The sequence below is a fragment of the Bemisia tabaci genome, chromosome 5 (genome assembly GCF_918797505.1).
Source record: "Bemisia tabaci chromosome 5, PGI_BMITA_v3".
NCBI lineage: Eukaryota > Metazoa > Arthropoda > Insecta > Hemiptera > Aleyrodidae > Bemisia > Bemisia tabaci.
In genome coordinates, this window is record NC_092797.1 from 24,126,904 (window position 1) to 24,147,631 (window position 20,728).

The 20,728-nt window shown below is 34.8% G+C and overlaps 1 protein-coding gene and 1 long non-coding RNA gene across 6 annotated transcripts in view; one reads left to right on the top strand and one right to left on the bottom strand.

The window, feature by feature from the left end:
• Positions 1-337: 337 nt before the first annotated feature.
• LOC109036607 (uncharacterized) lies at positions 338-3,816 on the top strand. The gene is made up of 3 exons (XR_011899885.1): positions 338-1,038; positions 1,484-1,573; positions 3,116-3,816. It is a non-coding gene; the product is annotated as an uncharacterized lncRNA (long non-coding RNA).
• A 146-nt stretch (positions 3,817-3,962) lies between these two features.
• The window catches only part of Rgl (Ral guanine nucleotide dissociation stimulator-like), a 96,665-nt gene continuing 79,899 nt past the window's right edge, over positions 3,963-20,728 (bottom strand). For all 5 annotated transcript variants that reach the window (XM_072300447.1, XM_072300446.1, XM_072300445.1 and 2 more), the window contains exons 4-15: positions 19,131-19,193; positions 18,325-18,506; positions 17,685-17,842; positions 16,702-16,908; positions 15,856-15,966; positions 14,695-14,859; positions 13,765-13,908; positions 12,302-12,492; positions 10,485-10,608; positions 9,344-9,557; positions 8,578-8,712; positions 3,963-8,155 (exon numbers count right to left, since the gene is read on the bottom strand). In XM_072300447.1, coding sequence (XP_072156548.1) covers positions 7,998-8,155; positions 8,578-8,712; positions 9,344-9,557; positions 10,485-10,608; positions 12,302-12,492; positions 13,765-13,908; positions 14,695-14,859; positions 15,856-15,966; positions 16,702-16,908; positions 17,685-17,842; positions 18,325-18,506; positions 19,131-19,193 — 1,852 coding nt within the window. In that variant the 3' untranslated portion in view covers positions 3,963-7,997. The remainder of the gene's footprint in view (positions 8,156-8,577; positions 8,713-9,343; positions 9,558-10,484; positions 10,609-12,301; positions 12,493-13,764; positions 13,909-14,694; positions 14,860-15,855; positions 15,967-16,701; positions 16,909-17,684; positions 17,843-18,324; positions 18,507-19,130; positions 19,194-20,728) is intronic.

A 20,728-nucleotide genomic window follows, 5' to 3' on the forward strand; every position in this document is an offset into this window, starting at 1 on the left:
CGTTACTAATTACGGATGCTAGGACTTAGTGAGTTTGTGGACTACTGCTCTCTTTTTGGGCCGTAGTATTTTGATTTATTTTGCGAGGAAAGCTCCGTACTTTTGATGGATGCCTGCCATTCCTAATATATTAGAGCGCCTTCAGTTTCGTATGATCCTGTGCAATACCTCTGGTGAGAAATAGTTGCTTCAAGCGCCGTGGCACGCTGCGGCGCGGTAGGCGGGCAGCCAGCGCGAAACGAGCATTGGCGCCTACAAACCTAACAGGGATACTTCACGCGTTGCGCAATGCGTGAAGTATCCCTGTTAGGTTTGTAGGCGCCAGTGCGTCGCCGCTCCGCTTCGTGTTAGGCTCTAATATTCTATCTGGCGGAGTCAGCGTTATTCAACTCATGATTTTGAAATGTTTGCACATCCTGTATAGATTATTCTCATTTTAATTGATGAAAAAAAATATGTATTGAAGGAAAATATAATGTGTGTTTTGTAAATATTAAGGTGGTTCCGTATCAAACTTAATGATTTCCAAAGCACACGAATTTCTACACAATTTCTTATAGCCTTTTATAATCGATGGCGCGAAAAAGCAACAGCCAGACGATAATGTGTAAAGCCCGGCGATAGGAACTATAGCCCGACTGCATAATTTTTTATCGCTTCGTACAGCCCGGCCGTATGATTTTCTCCGCATTCTACAGCCAGCCATATGATTTTCTGTGGCCTTCTTTAGCCGGCTATAAGAATTCCTATGGTATTTTGAAACGCAACTCTTATCGCTAATTTTTACCAAGGAGTATAAAATTTTTCTGGGAAGGACCCCTACCCCTGTGATCCCCCTGTGGACGTAGGCATGAAATGCGCGTAATGAGTTTGTTCCACGTGCAAAAATCTCTCACGATGGCAGTTATTCAGCCTCCTAATTTTATGTCTTTGAGTACGTAAGCATTTTGCGTTTTCTTCCTTTTTCAGAGTGAGAAAATACTTCGAAGACTACACAGAGTGACAATCAACTGGTTCGATGAAAGAAAAATATCCCAGGTAGGTGAGCACTGAGCACTTTAAAAGTACCCTTTTCAAAACACATAAGTGCAAACTTTGGTATCCGTGGTTAAGATTCTTGGGCGCTTAAGTTAAAATCAGGACAGCATTCAGTATAGCGTATGAGGAGCGGCCACAACAGGGGCGCGCAAATGACAAGAGAGTAAATGGCCAGAAGAGAAAAAGAGAGAAAAGATGAAGAAAAAGAAGATGAGGGAGAGAGAAATGAAAGATTGCGGCAAGAAAGAAGCAGGAAGAAAGAGCGTACCTAAAGTTGAAAAAGACGCCGTTGTTGTACCGTCCTTAGTTCCAGAGTTTAAGGTCACCGCTCAAGATAGGTAACAAAGGAGGGTTGCAAACTCAAGGAAGTAAGGAAAACCTCTGAAAATCGGAGGATTAGATTTGAATATGTGCCTAAATTTTAGGTTGGCTTCTCATGTTCCAGATTAGGATGTTCATGTGGGAACTGCATGCTAAGAGAGCAGAAATTACAGCGTTTGGACTTTTCACAATTGACAGTGATCTTGTGACGTCGGTAAGACATACACTCCACTAGCCAATTACTGTGATTTAACAAGTACGAGTATCACCTGCTTGGTATCCGAGATTCATAACTGCTTTTTCACTTGCCTAAGTGCACAGGGCCAGATTAAGGGGGTGGCCACATGGGCCGCGGCCCATGGCGGCTAATTTAGGGGGCGGCAAATTTTGCAATTTTTTTAAATGTTGGTATAAAAAAATCGGATTCAGATAAAAAATTATCAATGAGAAAAGGGGACGAAATCCTCTTTCCTGAGAGTAAAGTAATTTCTAATTTTGTCGTTTTTCGGTGATACAAGAAATAGCATCTTTAATTAGTAGAGTGAAGAGAGGAACGAAACACGCAATTTGGCCTGGAGCTCAACGCAGAGAGGAATGATGACGAGGACTTGAGATGAAAAAGACAAGCCCTCGGCGCGGCGATCGGCATGTAACACATATCAGCGCCTACAAGACTGCATGAATACTTCACCCATTGCGCCAAACACAGTGCGGTCAGGAGCGGTTGGCGTGAAACGTATAGCGCCTACAAGACTGTAGGAATACTTCACGCATTGCGCCAATCACAGTGCGATCAGCGCGGCGCAGCGGCGGAAGTTAAAATTATTGAACCACATTTCGACGGTGAAACTACCAAACCACGTATCTCAGTTTGCGACGTCGCAGACTTCCTGTCATACTTTATTTTTTAAATGAAAAACTACTTAACGTCCAGTCTTGAAAATTTCTGTGATTTTTCCTCTTTGTGCGGAGAAAATTCCGTGAAAATTTCAAGGAATGATATTGATTTGGTCTACTTCAAAAAAATAAAATGTGAGCGTAGATTTTTAAACACCGCAAACGAGATACGGTTTGGTAGTTTCACCGTCGATTTATGTTTGTTCTTTCATAATTTTTTGGTTCATTTCTAATAAATGGAGGACCTTGTCCACAGAGAGATAGGTTTACGGAGCTTAACTTTCGTGCGAAGTTCCGTGAAATTTTGCTTGTAGTGTTGACAGGGCTTTCGCAAAAAATTTATCTAACACGAGTACGTAAACGCGTCTTTTATTGGTGTTTCAAAACGAATGAGAAGGGGGCTGCATAATACAGGCGGCCTATGGGTGGCAAGTAGGTAAATCCGGCCCTGTAAGTGCATATTTTACAATTCTACATGTGAAGGAATAAGTAACGGTAGTGTGATACTGCACTGCCTGTGGTTAACTTTGGAAATTTTGGATTCCTGCTTCTCACTCGTGGCATTAGATACTTAAGTCTGACTGCAATTATTCATACACAAGAAACCTCCATGAGGCATTTCATTTAAAAACGCAAAAAAATAACTTATTTTTCAAAGAACATCATCGGTATCCTTTTGCTCTGAGCTATTTCGTTTCTGAAAAAAAACAGTTAGATAAAGATGTGGTTATAAAACCAATTTAGACATGTTTAAATTATCTTGGGTAGATACTTGTGTAAGGATCCACGCTCGATTTACTGATAAGAGGTATAAAAAGAAAAAAAATGTCGACATTAATAACTTATGATATTATTTCAGATTATGCTAGCAACAGCATCTTACTTAGTCATGATGTTCCAGCTGATGCCACAGCTCACTGAGGATGCTCAAAATTAAGGAGGTAACAAGTCTATGTTTTTAATTGAACTACCCATAACACAAGGATTTTCCTGCAGGGGCAACAAACAAACTAAGAAGCATGAATAGCGCTTATCTATTTGAAAAACACATGTATCCTGCTCCAAGAACTTTTTGATAGAACCAATCGACAATGTATAAATCCATTCGCAGATATCGTCCATTTGAAGTTCTTCAATTTGCCACAAAGGCAAACAAACCTACAGGCAAGTGCAAATAGTTATCCTTATAATTTCTAATAAAGTGCTCTATCCAATGAGAATGTGCCTACCTCTGGACTTTGATAACCTATGAAGGTAATTTTTTGACCAGTTGGGTTAAATTCTTGTGTAAAAGCTACGTTTAATAATACTAGACTTTTTTGCAATTGAAAAAAAAACTTTTGGAGTCACGTCTTTTGCTTGAAATTCTGCAGAATCCTCTGTTTTCTTCATTGTTTCCCCAATCCTCAATCCATGTTAATATTGATACCAAATTTTGCTGCACATTTTTCCAAATTTGTATGATCTTTCAATACCCACTTGAAACCTATGAATTTTGGCCACATGCACCTTAATTGAGAGAGGGTCTTATGACCTCATTAACTTCAACCAAAACACATTCATGAAAAAGTCTAAGTGCGAGACTTACTTGAGTTTAATAAAACAGTATGTAAATTTTGTGTTATCTTTCTTTGTTTTATTCATATACTGTAGTAATTGGAACATTTGTCAAATAATCGATCAGGGTTTCAAAAGTCAAACTACAATTATGTGAAAAAAATGATTTTTTTAATAATTTACAAATACAACAACTGATTGAAAAATTGAGAAAAATAAAATTAATGGATAAAAGAAAATAATTATCAACGGTAAAGACACAAATTTTGATCCATATCATGAGCATTCAATCAATGCAATTACAATTATTAAATAAATACTTGCAAACTTAGTGCGAATTCGTTCGTAAGGCACCAAAAAATAGGACTATTCTTAAAATACTTAACAAACTTCAAAAGGTTTGTTGATGTCTTATTCTAATCCTCCCAAAGCTGAACATTCTGGCTTTTTCTTCTTGGTGAAATTCACAGACAGAGTTACAATTCATATCAAGCTATGTTCTGCGGTGTTCAGCCTCAAGTCCCTACCTCCCACCAGAACATTACATACAAACCTCCCCAGTTGTAAGTGTGTTAAGTAGTTCATAAATAGCCCAGTGTGGGCATGCAGTACAATAATCAATCCAGTAAACAAATTATCTTAAATGAAGATACCAAAGTTTTAAAGGAACTTCCATAGAGTGTACCTACTTGATTTCGTTACATACTTCCTGCTTCTTAAAAATATTTTATAAATGCATCACAAAACAGAAATAATCATCAAAGATTGCGGGGAGCTTTACTTATGACTAAGGTATTGTCTTTGTTTTCTTTTTTTAAGAGCATTCACTGAATTATGTGTCTAGAGGAAGACTTTAAATTGAATAAAAAATGGAGAGGAAATTCATGAAAAAAAGATGTAAAGGTTTCAAAAAGGACTGTTCATACTCACAGTCAATCTATGATTAATTAAAAGTGAGTCAAATTTGATAACAAAAAAAAAAAAAAAAAAAAATAGATTATTCGTTTTCTCAATAAATTCCATCTCAATAAAAATTCACCCACGAACAAAGAGCATTACAAATTGTATGATTACAAAAATACTATCTCTGAATTAAAAGAAAGAATGGATCACATTAAATGCTGCTACATGAGCTGACAGTCATGGATACATTCTACAGAGGACATAACAAAACCAAAATTTGATCTATTAAATTGATCCGTAAGTTTCCCCCAAAAAGTTAATGCAACTTAATGTAATCAGTTTGTCCACATTTGTGGCAGTAAATTTTAAATACTTGTAAGAATTAAGGAAAGAAAAACAATGAAGAGAGGACAAAAAAACGGACTACTAGGATACAAGAGTATTTTCTGATCTGAGAAAAAAAAATGAGAGTATATGACATGGTAAGAAGTACCTAGATATTTTTCATTTAGGGGGAGGAAGGAGGGGGGAGGGGTTGAATTGAATGAAAAAATTGAAGAGGCTCCCGGAGACACATCTTTGATGTGTGGGTGTATTTCAATTTGAAGTTCTCAAAATAGATTTCCCGTTTACGTTTTTGAACACATTCAACACAAAATGTTGAATACATTTTCTCTTCATAATTTCAAAGTCCTAATGTATTGTCGATTGTACAATATCTTTTTTTATAAAATTTAAGTAGGTTGTAGAAAATGAGAAAAAGACTGGCAAAACTTGCTTTGGAAGCTGAATTAGTTGCAAGTTACAACAAATACTGTGTAGTACACAATATTAAGCAAAAGATACAATTATCAGTGATCCTTTGGCGTCTCTTATTGTCAATCAATACACACAGAAATGCAAATTGCATTGCGAGGGCGCAAGTAACTTTCAGTGAATCACTTTTAAAGCGAGTTTTTCAGAATAAAAAAAGTTAAAAACACTTACACTTGATGAAGGAGGAAAGAAGTCTACATTCTCCAGCATTTCATTCCTTTCTTTTTTTCAGTAAAAGTGAGCATTATGAGTTTCATTTTTTTTAAAAAAAAAAATAAATAAATAACACTAGAACTTGGAAAAAGGGCTGTAATTTTTGACCCAAAAAAAAAAAAAAAAAAAAAAAAAAAAAAAAAAAAAAAAAAAAAAAAAAAAAAAAAAAATACAAAGGTATGCAACCTCTGCTCGATTAATTGATGACTTCTGTCAGATTTTGTGATGGTTATGGAATGAAAAAAAATTATAACTGAAATTAATTTTTTTGTTTCCCCTTGTGAGCATCGTTACATATCAAACAATGCTAGTTGTTTTCATTTCCTTCTTTTTTTTTATTTTTATACTCCACTTATACCAGAGAATTTAAATACAATTTCAAATGTTACTCATGAATTATTCTTTTTCCAAAAAATCCTATCTAATACATTAAAAACATTTTTTCCCTCTTTGAGAGAAATAAAAAACAGGTTTCTTTTATCACACAAAAAAGTCCAGAGCATTTCAAATTACAGAGTAAAAACTTAGTACGTAGAAGATTCATTAAAGTAGGAAAAAAAAGCAGGAGGGTTCTGCTAACTATCACCTACTTAACTCAAACATCCCCTGTGGAAGATTTTTCACGGCCAAAACTATATCATCATTAGCTTTATTTTTTTATGTAAGGTGTGGATTTCGATGTAAAATTTAAAAATTCATTTGGGGGGGGGGGGGGGTAGGCTAAAATAAAGAGGGAAACAATCATAAGTATTTACGGCTGTTGTAAAAAATGCATTTCTTAGGTTGTGACGTCTTAAATCTTCACTATTGTTTTATTTTTTTTAAAAAAACTAACGGTGTCCGTTGATATTTTTAGAGAATTCTTAAACTCATTGTATAAAACTCACACAAAAGTACAAGGAAACATTTTGCTTTGTTCCCTTTGGAGATAATATAAATCAGAGATTTCTAAACTTTTCAATAGATTTGGGAATTTTTTGCATTTAGCCATCAATATGCTGATTGATCTGTATCTTTCTGGCCTATCTCAAGCTTTTCAACTATCTTCACATCACTCAGAAAATTACATCCTGTCATGAAAAAATGTGTTTGCATTCAGGCAAAAATCAGCTAAAAACTTTGGAAATGCATACGTTACAGCAAATTCATGAATGGGAGGAAAAATTTTATAATTAAAATGCATAAGTTACGAGGAGCACATCACTTGAAAAAAAAAATCTTAGATAAATAATAACTTGGCACGATAGAATTTGCACTGTTAGACAGTTCAATTATAATAAAAGCAAGAGTAAAAGAGTTAAAAGTACAACAACAATATCATGGAGTACACTAGCGACAGAAATAATTAACAAAGCCACAGGCTTGATTTCAGAATGATTTTTTGGCTATTGACAGATTGACAGCTTGAATGCAAGAACGGAATTCAACAGAACTATTTATTTTACTTTCTCAACTTTAGCTCATCTCAACCATAGCAAATGAGACCCAAAATGAAAAGCCCTGATTCCATTAATTGTTATATAAATTGTGCTACAGAACTTTCAGTTTAAATGATATCATCGGGGGGATAGGGGCTCATCATTTTGCCTGCCATTTGCAATTAGCATCTATTTGAAGTTAACCAGTATTAAATATTAAAATGGATCCTTTCTCATGTAAATCACTTCTTTGAAACTAAAATTGGTGAGTTTAAAAAACGTATTTAAAAAAAAATCCGATTGTTCAATACATTGCCTGCCACGCTGGTAGTATCAACCGGCATTGAAGGGTTCTACAAACATCAAGCCAGTCACTTTTGCTGAAATGCGGTTGCTCGCGTTGAATGCTTCTGTGATACCAAAGGATTGTAGGAGCTGCATACATACTAGTGGCTCACAACTACTGATATGTTCTTAAATTTTTTATCTGAAGAAAAAAAAAACACAGTGGCACTGAGGGAAGTAGATACTCAAAACACCATGGCAGGCAATGGTTTAAAAATGTTTACTTTGCTGAGGCAATAAAAATACCGAAAAAGTGTGTTCCTGCATTTAAGCTGTCAGAAGTTTACAACTAGTTCAACAATTAAATTTAAAATGGTTCAGTCAGTTTCATAAACAGTAATGATTTATATTCTATCAGAGAGAGGAATGGGTTGAGAATACAAAATGCAATAAGAAATAATGTCAAGAGAATTAAATAATGAAGATGCAAGGCATAAAATCTTCAGTGAATGGCTAAACCTGTTAAGGGGTGTAGCCGAGTGCTGATTGTCATGTTTGTAAAAGTAAATGTTTTTTTGATTTTGACTTCTGTGGTAGAGCTCCATTTCCATTTTCCTTTACTTTATCCTTGGACCGAAGAATGAAATTGAGATTGTAAGCTGTATTTACTGCATAATAAACATTCGCATTGAGTGGTAGCACCATTTCTGAAAAACAAAACGAGGAGTAATATGAAGTCACGAAGTAGATGCTAGATAATATGGGAGGAAAAAAAGAACTCAAAAGCAAACTTTACACGACTAAAATACAAAAACCAAACACATATCTAGCAATTGAAATTTGTTTAACTTTCAGAAACAAATCCTTTATTCCAAGCTTCAGTGAAATACTCTCAGAAAGCAAATATGTTGCTTTGATGAAGGTGTTTGATGAGACACTATTTACCTGCAAATTCTGTTCATATTATACCAGAGATTTTAACACTCATCTTGTGTGTGCTTATGAGAAAACCGATAGAATAATTCATTGAATTGCTGAATCTATTGTTTTGGCATCCAATACATTGAGATCTGACTGTGTAAACATAGTGATAGATGAGGACAACATATCAATGATAAGATGTACGAACCTTTATCCGGTAAAACTTGAGCAAGAGTATAGTTGTCTGGGTTTCCTTCAATACCTAACTTCAGCATCGCATTTCGAATAACTTGTGGGGTTCGCTCATTGTTGCTCACCATTATACTCTTATACAGAACCACACCTAAACAAATAAAAAAAATTGATACAATAAATCACATAAAATCGAATTGTTTCAGTCACCAAGGTTTTATTTCATTTAATGAGCATAGCAAGCAAGCTGGAAACTAAAAGAGTCTGATAGATCAGCTTTCTTGAAGATTTTTTGTAGCGTTCTTGACTGACGACTATTTCAGAATCGGCAAACGTGTGGTGTAGCAGCACCTCAACGTTTTAGGTACGTATCCTCTGGTGGGCCATAAACATGTGGTTGGGAACAGTGTTTAATACGAGTAACAGCACCGCATTTGATTCCTGACATCATTATGACAGAAGTAGATCTGGAATATTTCCTAAGTTTTCTGCCAAAGGTAGCCTTTCTTCTGTAAAATTATCATTAGATCGAATCCAGGCTTGCTGCAATGATGTTATTTTGAAAAGAGAATACATTATCAACTGAAGGATTTGGCGAAACTGACGAAAATTACTTTCACATAAAAAAACCCCATTAAATTAAAGGTTGTTTCAACCAGATTTCAATGTAACATAAGGTCTGGCTACGACATTTTTGGCATCATTTTTTTGATTGATTGAAACTCAAATTCACTTATGATCTGCAATGCAAGGATCAATTAAAGGAATTCATAGAAAAATACCTTCAGTTTCTGGATTGTCAGATTCCTGAGTAACACGGATGACATAAAAATCTGTCGACTGCCAGCGAGCAGAACTATTGGCTGGACTGCAAGTTTGATTAGTTGAGTGATTCGTATTGCTACTGCTCACAGAGACATCTAAAGATGGGATTGATGAACTACTCGAAGATCTAGACATTTGAGAAGGTGATGCTTGAATATTTGGAAGGGAACTCTGCAAAAAATAATAATAAAAACATTAATTTCCAATACTTCTGCATCATACTTCCAGTAGTGAACTTTTGCAGATTGAAATTATTAATAAAAAAGTCAGTATCTATGAGGAAGTTTAGAAGAAACCTCCACAACTTCAGCACTGAAATTGCAATCTTAGGATTGAGATAGAGACGTAATGATTTGATTTTCGCATTTATTGTCCTTATTTTGAGTCGAATTGGTGGAATACATAAATAAGGAATACAGATATGCCTGTAGCAGCTGCAGCAAAGCATGATAGAGAAAAAATTCCGCAAGATGTAACATTGAAAGCGAGCAGTTGGGCCTTTTCTCATCATCAAACTGACGGAGTTTGTGCACACAAACTTGTCAGACCATCTCTCACCGACACATTGAAAGAACTCATGAGTTTATTGTTACAAACCTCTGACCAACCGATCAGGGGCGAGCAGGCCCTAGGTTTGTACCTGTCCTCTCTCTACTATGAGTAGAATACATGATATCTGACTGCAGTTTTTCAGTTAGTCCTCTCATTCTGGCACCTTTTTTTGGGGTTAATTTAAGTTTCATATTAGGATTCCTTTCCTCACTCCATGCAAAATTAGCTACTTACATGCTTGAACTCAACAGAATGATGGATATCTTGTCACTGCACAATCTTCCGCAGTTTATGAATCAGACTCATATTAGCTTCTTTAAATCTGACCATTCCTCAATGTCCTGCGTTTGTTCAAACAGAGAGAACTCTAAGAGAAACAAATGCAGTATGGCAGAATACCTTACTTCGTAAAAAATTAAATTCAAAGCTTAACTAAAATAAATATCCATGGAAAGCTATTTTCTTCTGATATCTTGTTCTTATTTCATGAAAATTATTTTCTTCTGATATTTTGTTCTTATTTCATTGATTCCTGATTTTACTTACTTTTCTATCCAAGGAGTCATGAGGAGATGAAGGAAGACTGCATCCTGTATCAATATCACAGTAAAATAAACTACTCGAACTACTGGAGGTGCTGGCTATTGAGTCATTCTTTCTATGGCCCGATCTAGAAAAATGAATAATTTTTCAAAATTTTTTTATTCATCGTCAGTATAAAGTTAGACACTGAAGTTCAGACAAAATTAGAAAATCAACACTGAAGGGACAGCCTTGACAATTCAAATCCTCTCTTTCACTGAAGCTATGCCTTTCACACAAAGCTCGGAAGAGAAACATGTCTGATTAAGAGCAGAGATTTCACACTGGAATTATTGGAGTATTATCGCTTCAAACTATAAAGCCTTTATTTTTTTAAAAAAATCCCGCCAAGGGTGGGATAAAATCGAATCCATCCAGCACCATGTGCTTTGTTTTTTGTCATTTAAGTTAAATCGGCCCATGTCCATATATGACCACGATTATAGTAAGATCTCTGAGGCTTTGAACGTCCCAACGTTGGAGTCTAGGCATCATACCTATGACCTCGCTTTGGCGTTCAGAGTCCTTGGAGGTCATATTTCGGCTCCAGATCTGTCTCAGCTGTTTCAGGTGAGGGAGGTCAACTACTCCCTGAGAGTTGCCCGTCCTTTATTTGACAACCCCGCTAGGACTTCTTACCGTTTCCACTCGGTGGTTGTCAGAGTAAAGAGGCGGTGGAACCTACTGTCGCCTGGGCTAGCTGATGCAAGTCTGGAGACGAACCTGTTTAAGTCTAGGGTCAAGGACTACTTTTTGAAATACTATGTTCCCTATTAGTTATATTCATTGTATTGTACTTTTGTTTGTTTTGTTTTATTTGTCAGTTGAGTCTATCATTTGTTCAGCTGTTTTGCTCTTTTTTGTTAACCCTAGTCTGCCTGAGCCTCTGAACCAACGAGAAAGCCTGAGCGGGGTCAATTTGACCCCAGCTGAAAATCAATTAGTTAGCTATGTTTTTTTCATGTTTTTAGTTAATATCAGTGCACTAACCTCACAGGCCTTAACCATAAAGCATATCTAAGTTTTAAAAAACACGGCGCAGGGTATGCAACCATTTTATCATACACATGTTGCCATGTTGTTCTCAGCATGAGAAAAAAAAAGCAAAGAGCTACTAAATACTGAAAACGAAAAAAATCTGAAAAATTTTGCTTGTTTTATAAGTTTCTGAAAAAAATTAAAAAGAGGAAAATGAATACACCTTTAAAGTAAGCTTTTGTGATGCTAAATGGTAAAATATAAGTTATAAGGATATCTGACCCCGCTCAGGCTTTCTGGGGGTACTCATGAATTTTTTGATCTCTCATGCACATTTTTTTTTTTTTTTTTCCCCCGTCAAAATTGTGTTCCTAGATGTTTTTGTAGTGCTATTTGTGAAGGACAAAAAATGTCGTGCATACCACGAGAAATTGCAAAGAGTTGAAACTCCCGTGGGGTCAATCTGACCCCACTCAGGCAGACTAGGGTTAATTACTTTTGTAATTGGGCAACTTGCCCGTTTTGTATAATAAATAAATAAATAAATAATAAATAAAAAAATGGTAGATAAGTACCTTCCCTTAATACCTCTAACAGGCATATACACATAGCTGATACAACTGCACTTCAAGCTGGAACAATTTGAATGGATCTCAAGACAGGGTAAGAATTAGAATAAAGTGAGAGCAATTGGCATACGTGTTGATGTAACTTTCCTGATTTTCTCAAGATATTTCACACGTTTTTTTCAAAAAAAAAAAAAAAGAAATTGAGGACATAAATGTAGTAAAAAATATACGCACATGTTTCTTCTTCTAAAACGAGCATAAGGAAGAGCACTTATAGGATTTGTATTCGGTATGCTAGTTTCAATTTGGCAAGAAAGCTCATATGCTTCTCGGTCATCCAAAACAAGAATGGAATCAAACCATCGATCAAACGAAGCATCCTCAGGAATGTTATACGCATTAGCCGCTCCCTGGAGTAGTTTTATCTAAAAAATCGAGACCAAAAAATATTAATGTGACACACTATATTAATTTTTGTTTTTGTCTCACGCACATCACCAATGAAATGCTAAGGGGCAGTTCAGGTTTGTCAGCACCTGGTTAACAATGAGTCAGTGCCCTATAGAGGACAGAAATTAATACAGAGACGGGGGTTATACACGAAAAATCTGCCATCTTTTTACGGCAGAGTAGATGGTGCGAAGGATGTTGTTGAACAGAGTTTATTATGATAAAAACTAATTTAAATATTTTAATTTAGCTTTATAGGGACACATCTTCCTGAGTAATTTTGTTTCAAGAGAGAAGATGTTCCAATGCTGAAGAATTCCCCTAAAACATGAAAAACTACCAAAAAAGCAAAATATTAGCAGAGAAAGTCTTTCAAAGTAGTGTACAATTAAGACTTAAGCAGGTCTTCTTAAACCCTCCTCTGGTGGTTTTCAGGAAAGGTCAACAATCTCTTTACAGTGGACAACAGCATCAAAAACTAAGAATTCTGAAAAAATCTCGACCTGGGAGATATTCACATCATCATCACTTTCTGATGCAGTGAAATCTCGGTAATTTAGATCATTGTTTTCTTTGTTCTCTGGACCCGTCAATTTCCTCACACGAACAATATTTTCATGGTTACAAAATCAAGCACAATATAAAGATGTTTCAGAATACGTCAGAATTTTTGTTTTTGTCTGACAGTGAGTCAGACTCCACTCATCTCGAACATATTTTTCGGTCCTGTCATAAAGTTTTCTTGCATTGAGTGGACAAAAATGCGAAGTTGCTGACAACTTTTTACTAAAATGAGGCGAACATTCGAGTGTTTGCTGCATGGGTACTTGGAAAAAAAAATTCAATCAGGGATCAGCAGCACAGGGCAAAAAGGGCACCTGACATTGGGCTCAACCTTGTGATGGCTGCGTTGCTGATTGTACGATTTCCCATATTTATTCGGAACTTATTTAGCTCACCAGAATTACAGCTTGAAAACTTCAGCTGCTACCAAGTAGGAGGCATTTTTCTATATAGAATATCCCCTTGGTTTTATATACTGAGTAAGCGGTAGTATTTAAATTAATAGTGTGTACAAGACTCAGTCTGGATGATGTTGTTCCAAAAAAGCAGTTGGCTTGATTAACCAGTGTCCCAGTAAAGCAAAACAACAGAACATTCCTTAATATGTATCTTTCTGTAATAACAAGACAAAATTTTGATAGCAACAATAATTCTGAAAAAAGGAAAAAAAACTTGGCACGTACCTGAGCTAGCACCTCAAATTCTTTCCGTCTTTTATCAAAATTGATTAGGTTATCTTCGCCTATTGTATCAGGAATAGCAGTATCAATCATAGTTAAATCAGTTAAAAAAGTTCCTAAATATGGTATTGTTCCTAAACTAATTCTCTGCAAAAGAAAATAAATCAGAAAATGCGAAGGTTAAAGACGAAATGTAATCATATGAAACAAAAGATTGAAGAAGTACCTCCTCAACAGAAGCAATACATCAATAAATGCACTTAAAAGGATTAAGCTCTGAAGTCAAAATAAATTTAGGATCATGGAAATAACTTCAGCGGAGCTGTTGAAGTATCAAAAACCACAAAGCTGAATACTTTGCAATCCATTAATGCTATTCTGACTGAACAAAACATATTATCAGGTTAGTTTGCTTCTTATACGCTGAACTCATGACAGACTTCGAATTAAAAAGGAAACAATAAAACAGAATACTTTTCAGATTAAAAGAATTAGGTTTCTAGGATTTTGCTTTCTGCTACATGCAATAAATTGACAGGTAAAATGGGTTCCATAAAAAAAATTGGATTAAAAATTAAAAAAAAACTTGGGCTTACAGTTGATGCATTGATCTTGAAGAGCATTGACCAATAGGAGAGCTGGGGCAAATTAATCTCTATTTAAATTCAAATCATTAGATGAAAGACAAGATAATTTATACATTGAAAGGGAATAATACACTTCAATAAGCGTCTGTCCCATGCACAAACTAGACCCACAAACTGGCTTACCGGTTACTTTCAAAGAAAGTCAGCCCAACGTTCTTTTAGAGGCAACAGTCACTATTGAGCCACTTTGTGGGCTCAACTTTGTGCAAGAGACAGCCGCTATGAACAATTATATTTTAAGACATCAAAGAGAAGTTTTATGTTGGTAAAAAAAAGGCATACTTACAGAACTCTGGTCCAACTGCCGTTGAAGAGTCTTTTGAATGTGCTTGTCTCGGGAGCCAGCTGTGTTCGCAAATTTTGCAGTTCCTTCTCTCATTAAAAGTTCTCGTTGAGCCCATTGATTATTTTCTTCACTAAATATCCTGGCTAACTCTTCAAACAACTCAAACTAAGGGAAAAGATTAAAAGGTACAGAATAAAGAATCATTGTTGAAAGAATAAATTCTATTAAAGTTTTGCTTAAAATAGGTTCCTTTCTGAGAAGCATTACGATCCAAATTGTGCAGCCTTTCGTTGATCTTAAGTACTTGAAGATCCTTAACTCGGAGCTTAAGTATTCAGAAAAGATGGCAAAACAGCAGCTCCTTGCTGCGGAGATGAAGCTTACGTAGCACTTATATGCGTCGCAATAGCTTATGCAAAAAGATACTGGTCAAATCTGTCACAGGCATTTTTCTTGGAAATTTCAACAACCATCTAAAGGCGGTTGAAGTACAGGCGATGCAAAACTATAAAACTGCAAACAGGTATCTCAATTTGCAATGCTGCAGGATTCATTTCATACTTTATTCTTTAAAGAGTAAAATACTCCTTGTCATTTCTTGAAAAGTTCCTTGATTTTTCTCCTCTGCGTGAAGAATATTCAGTGAAAATTTTAAGCAATGTTGATATGTCCTTTTTTATTAAATGAATTGGGAGTGAAGACTTTGAAACACCATGAACAAGATACCTGTTTTCCCAGTTTTACTGTCAAAAAAAGGATTGTAATAAGTATGTTCAGTTATGTTTAATTTGGAGAATGAAACATTCTTTTTCGATTAAATTTATGAATATTTTTCCTTAACATTTTCAGATACTATTGATAAGATTGTGACTGAGATTCTGTGAAAAATAGGAAGAAAAATATATCTCCAGTTTCCTTGGAAATTCCTTTTTTATCAACTGAAATTTGGCTACGCCTGAGAGCTCATGTGGCGTTATTCCTTAGCACAGCGGTGTTGCTGCCCTTGTTTTTTACCTTTTTGTTCATAAGTGTTGCTAACTTACGTGAATAGCTTTATGGGGTACCAGATACAGCATTCCACAGGAAATACCCCTGTTACTCAAGTTGAAAAAGGGAGGGAGGGAGTAATAAGTTGATAAAAAATATGAATAAAAAGGGTACCTTATCTTTTGGTAGAGCTTGCCATGTTTTGTGTAACCTATAGACTGGATTTGATTGAAGTCCAGATATAATTGCTTTCAACGATGAGAAATTTTTTAGGATTCTCAATTCCTGAAAACAGAGAGATAATAATTTTAAGCTCCTTGAAGTAAAGGTTTAAAAAGAAGTATATGTATTAACATCAACTGAAAGCAATGAAACTTTTTCAGAAAAGAAACAAGGCAGAGTAGATTGACTGAAGTCCAGATATAGTTGCTTTCAAGAATAAGACATATTTTAGGATTCTCAATTCCTGAAAACGGAGAAGGAATAATTTTAAGCTCCTGAAAGTAAAGGGTTAAAAAAAGAAGTACATGTAATAACATCAACAGAGAGCAATGCAAATTTGGGAGAAAAGAAACAAGGCAAAGTAGATACCATGCGAGAGGAGATACCTTCATTAGATTGATAGAATGTATTCCATGCATAAACAACATTAAGGATTTCAAATTATATTTTCACACTCATCTGTGTAGTGATTTATGCATTACAATAAATTTTTTTTTCTTTAGTTCTTTAGTTTCTTTAGATTTCCTTTAGTTACTCTGGCAAACCGCAAAGTTGTTAAGTATAATATGTTGTTAAGTAAAAATATATGTGATTTTGAGCGCATACCCTTGTCAAAAAAATCACACACAACATCGTGCGACATGTAATTTTCCAAAAACCCCCCCCCCCACAAAAATTATGAACACAAAGCTTCTAAAATTTGTGAAAAATTTAAATAAAATTTAAATAATATTAAGTTAAGTCTCTTTATCTTCATCAGGGCGAGTAAGTTCTGAGAATCTGATTGCGAGTTCTTACTTGGGCGATGTTGATCCATGTTGCAATAATCGCAGCTCTTTCACTAGTTTTAGACTGAGGGTGAAAAAGAATGGTAGATATGACTCTAAGACTGACAGCATTGAACTGAGCGACAGTGGCTAAAACAGTGCTGGCTTCTCGACACTTGTCTCGTCGTGACCAAATACCACCTAAACACTGATGAGCGACCAGCTTTTTAAAGACCTCCTGGAAAAGATAATTTCGTAAAAGATTAAGATGCTATTCAAAATATTAAATAATACAAGGGAAGAAAAATGATTCAGACAATCACAGGGTGTTTGCTTTGTTAGTTAAATTTTTTGCTTTTTCCTTACTTTCCTAAAAACTCCTACAACAGAAAGTTTCTAAAAATTCTTGCTTTTTCGTCAACTTTTCCTTGCCTTGAAGGCATTTTGGGTTCTTTGAAGAACAGAAATATTTTCTGAGACACACAAATAGATAATTCTTTCATCATTTAACATACATAGTTTTCTTAGTGCCCCCAATGATTTTGAATGTTATTCATTCAACAAAATCTACGCCAGATTTAATTTTGAGTGGTAAAAAATAGATTTTGAAAAATTTGAATTAGGAAAGTGGAAAGTAGAAACAAGAATGAACCGAAAAAATAGATGTCAAGCAGAGGGAGCTTGATAAAAGGGGCTACTTGGAAAAATTTCATATTAGAATGGCTTTTTTCAAAGTCTATCACAAAAATCCTGTATATCTGTACCTCTCCCAAAAATCAGTACATTTTCTGATTGTCTGTACTAACCATTCCAAATCCATGCTTTTTCTATGTATACGCACTAACACTTATGCGGTAAAACCCTGCAATAGTAACCTCATTTTATTTGTGCTATTTTTCTTTCATGAAAAGACTTAGGTTTGGCTTTCATGCATGGTTTTTCAATTGGAATGGAGATTTACTTTAATTATCTTTTGCGTAAACCGTTTTTTTTTTATCAAGTATTCTTAGCTACCTGATCTTTCCGTGTCAGCTGTTCGGCAAAGTGCCTTTCTGGAACATCAGGAAAACTAAAAGGAGGCAAATGAGATCCATTGAGACAAGAATTTTCACTCGGTGTGTGCGAGCCATTCAGGTACAGGCTTGTATCATTGGGAAATAAAGAACAGGATTCTGAAAATGAGAAAAAATAAATTAGGAGTGCAAAATCAAAGATCCTGTCTCTTTGTTGCTTTAAATAAAAGTCCAGGTAAATAATTCTAATACCCCAGGGATCATTTAAAGGATGTCAAAAATTTGACTGAAAGTCAATCATTAGTTAATTCGGTAAAAACTGACAAATTAACCCAGGTAAACCAGTTAATTTGGTAAAAACTGACAAATGTAAAAAAATAATAAATCAACAGAGAATACTGGTCAAAATAATAATAAAAAGTATCCTTTCCCTTAAGGATGTAAAAGAGTAAGATTACAAATGAGCATTTGCAACCATCAGGCAGTAGAGACGGTCTGAGTATGTAAAGAGAAATTTTGGTTCAAATAAAGGTAGACTACTTGTTACAAACTAAAAATATTATATTGCAAGGGCAGAAAATAAAAATAAGTTAAGATCTGCCCGTAATAGTAAAGGTTAAAAATTCTAAAAATAAACCTACCTAGCAGTTGATCTTCTCTTGTGAACTTTTCAAGTTTATGTTTGACCTTTGCTTCTAATTCTGAGCCGGGCAGGTGATGTTGTGTAAAAAATAAAAGTTGATGTAAAGTTGGGTGAAGCGGAGGATCTCGAAAATCCTCTGGATAAGTGTCTAACCAAACGTGGAGAGCTAACACTAAAGTCCTGAAAAGATAAATGAAAATATATTGTTAATGATAAGACATTTTAAATTTTCATTGTGATAAATTATACAAAGAGAGGTATCATTGAACCCTTCTATATTTTATAGACTCTTAACTTTCTGCCAACTGAAATTCCATCCCTGAGGATCCCACAGGAATACCTGTATTGAAAAAACCCGAATTTTGAGAAAAAGTCAACTTGTGTTAAATAAATGAAAGTGCACAAAGAACACTGACTAATTTGATGTAAAGTGCCTATACTAAAGACTGTAGATCTAACAACGATTAGACTAATCTATGATAGGAAAGACAGAAATTTAAAAAATATCCTAAATTGAAAGAGGACATTAATTTTCATAATTTGGGAGAACTGTATTCTAACGGCACCTGCAATAAAAAGAGAAAAAAATATTTGACCAGTTCATTTCTGGTTTTCAAATTGAATAAAAAAATCTTCTTTTTTTACTCATATTCGAGTAAATTACAAGGATTTTATTCCTAACAATATTATTAATTGAGAAACGTGAATTAAATAATAGATACCATGAGTACACTCCTTTTTCCTTTTTTCAATCACAGGCCTAATTTAAAATGAATAAATAAAAATAAACTTTTGTATACTAACTTTCTATGTTGCTCGGTGACAACTTCAGGCAGATCCAGTTCATTGTTTGCCAACTGTTCATACCTGAAGAAAGGTAAATAAATCAAAGTTTAATAAAATAAAAAAGTAGAAAGTTCAAAGTTCAACACCTTCATTGTTAAAGTACAAAACAAGTTCATACCATGAATTGACTGTTGGAGAAAAGTTAAAGCAAAGCAATACAACGAATGTTCTCTTTGAACATTTAAGGCATACAATGAAAATTGCGAAACCAACAACTGGGATAAAAAATTGAGACTTTGAGGGTTTTTCATGTACTCTATAACTCACAAGTAAAAGAAAACAAAACAAAACAAAGAATCAAAATAGTCTCTATAGTCCCCCCCCCCCCCCCCAAAAAAAAAGCATAAATAGAATTGGTTAAGTGTTTCACGCAACAAAAGTTAAAAGTGATTACTTTATTTGAGGATCACCTTCGAATTTCTCATGAAATAAATAGTTTCATGTGTGAAATTTTTAGGAAAAAATCTTGTTTTTAATTAAAATTTATTCCACAGCTTCATAAAAAGGGTAGTTTAGGAGGTAAAATTCCCCATTTTTTTTGCTCCAGGACTTTAAAGATTTACAAAATTTCAAATGAACCATTGTAAATCCTACACTCTCAGCTTTCCAATGGTATGGTATTTTTCTTCCTTTGCCTAACCAATATAAATTGCATTGTTTCATAATCACTTGAAAACATTTTTGCCACTTTTTTATAGAGAAATATAGCTTTGATTTTCTCAATAGCTATTAAAGCTAGAATAATTCTGAATGCATTGTTAAGAAACTATCGATTCCGGCTTTTCAAACAGTATGATACTCTTTTTTACTTAAGCAGTAGTCGGAATTATTCCGATACCACCTTGGAAAATGATGAAAAAAAGGGGACATTTTTACACATGGTTAGCATAGATATCACATAGAGGGCTGTAGGAAATTTAAAAAAATTACATTTTCTTGCACAGCTAAAAGAAATACATTTTTCAACTCTTTTTTTCGTGGCCTTAACAGTTGCTGAAAAAAAACTAACGCAGCAATTAAACACTCAAAATAGGTAAGGAGAGATATTTCGAGCTGGCATCAGAAAAGTATGATTTCTGAGCGATCAGTTAGTTAAAAAACCTAAAAACCAGGACAATATTACAATTATGAGCACGAAATTTTCGCACCGATACATTTGATTTTTTTTCCCCGAGGAAAAAATGTAGTATTCTTGAAGGGGGGGGGGGGGGGGTAATATTTCTCTCTGAATGACCCTAGTACATCTATTTAATAGAGTTATACCCGATGTTTCTGCTATGACAGGTTGCGGCTCAAATGCAGAAAGAGACCGCTTCAATGCTCTTTTGAAAATGGTTTACATTCCTAACCACTCGTTAAAGTCTCCGAAAACTCATTCTATTACGGAATACGTTATGTACAATTTTTAAACAATTGGAGATGCGCGTAACACAGGTTAAAATACCGAACAAATCATGAAATTCTCCATCAAAAGTTACGAAACGTTTCTAAAAATAACAATCCCGCAAATTTGGCTCCACGACAATCTTTCGAATAAAATTGTATCAAAGTGTGAG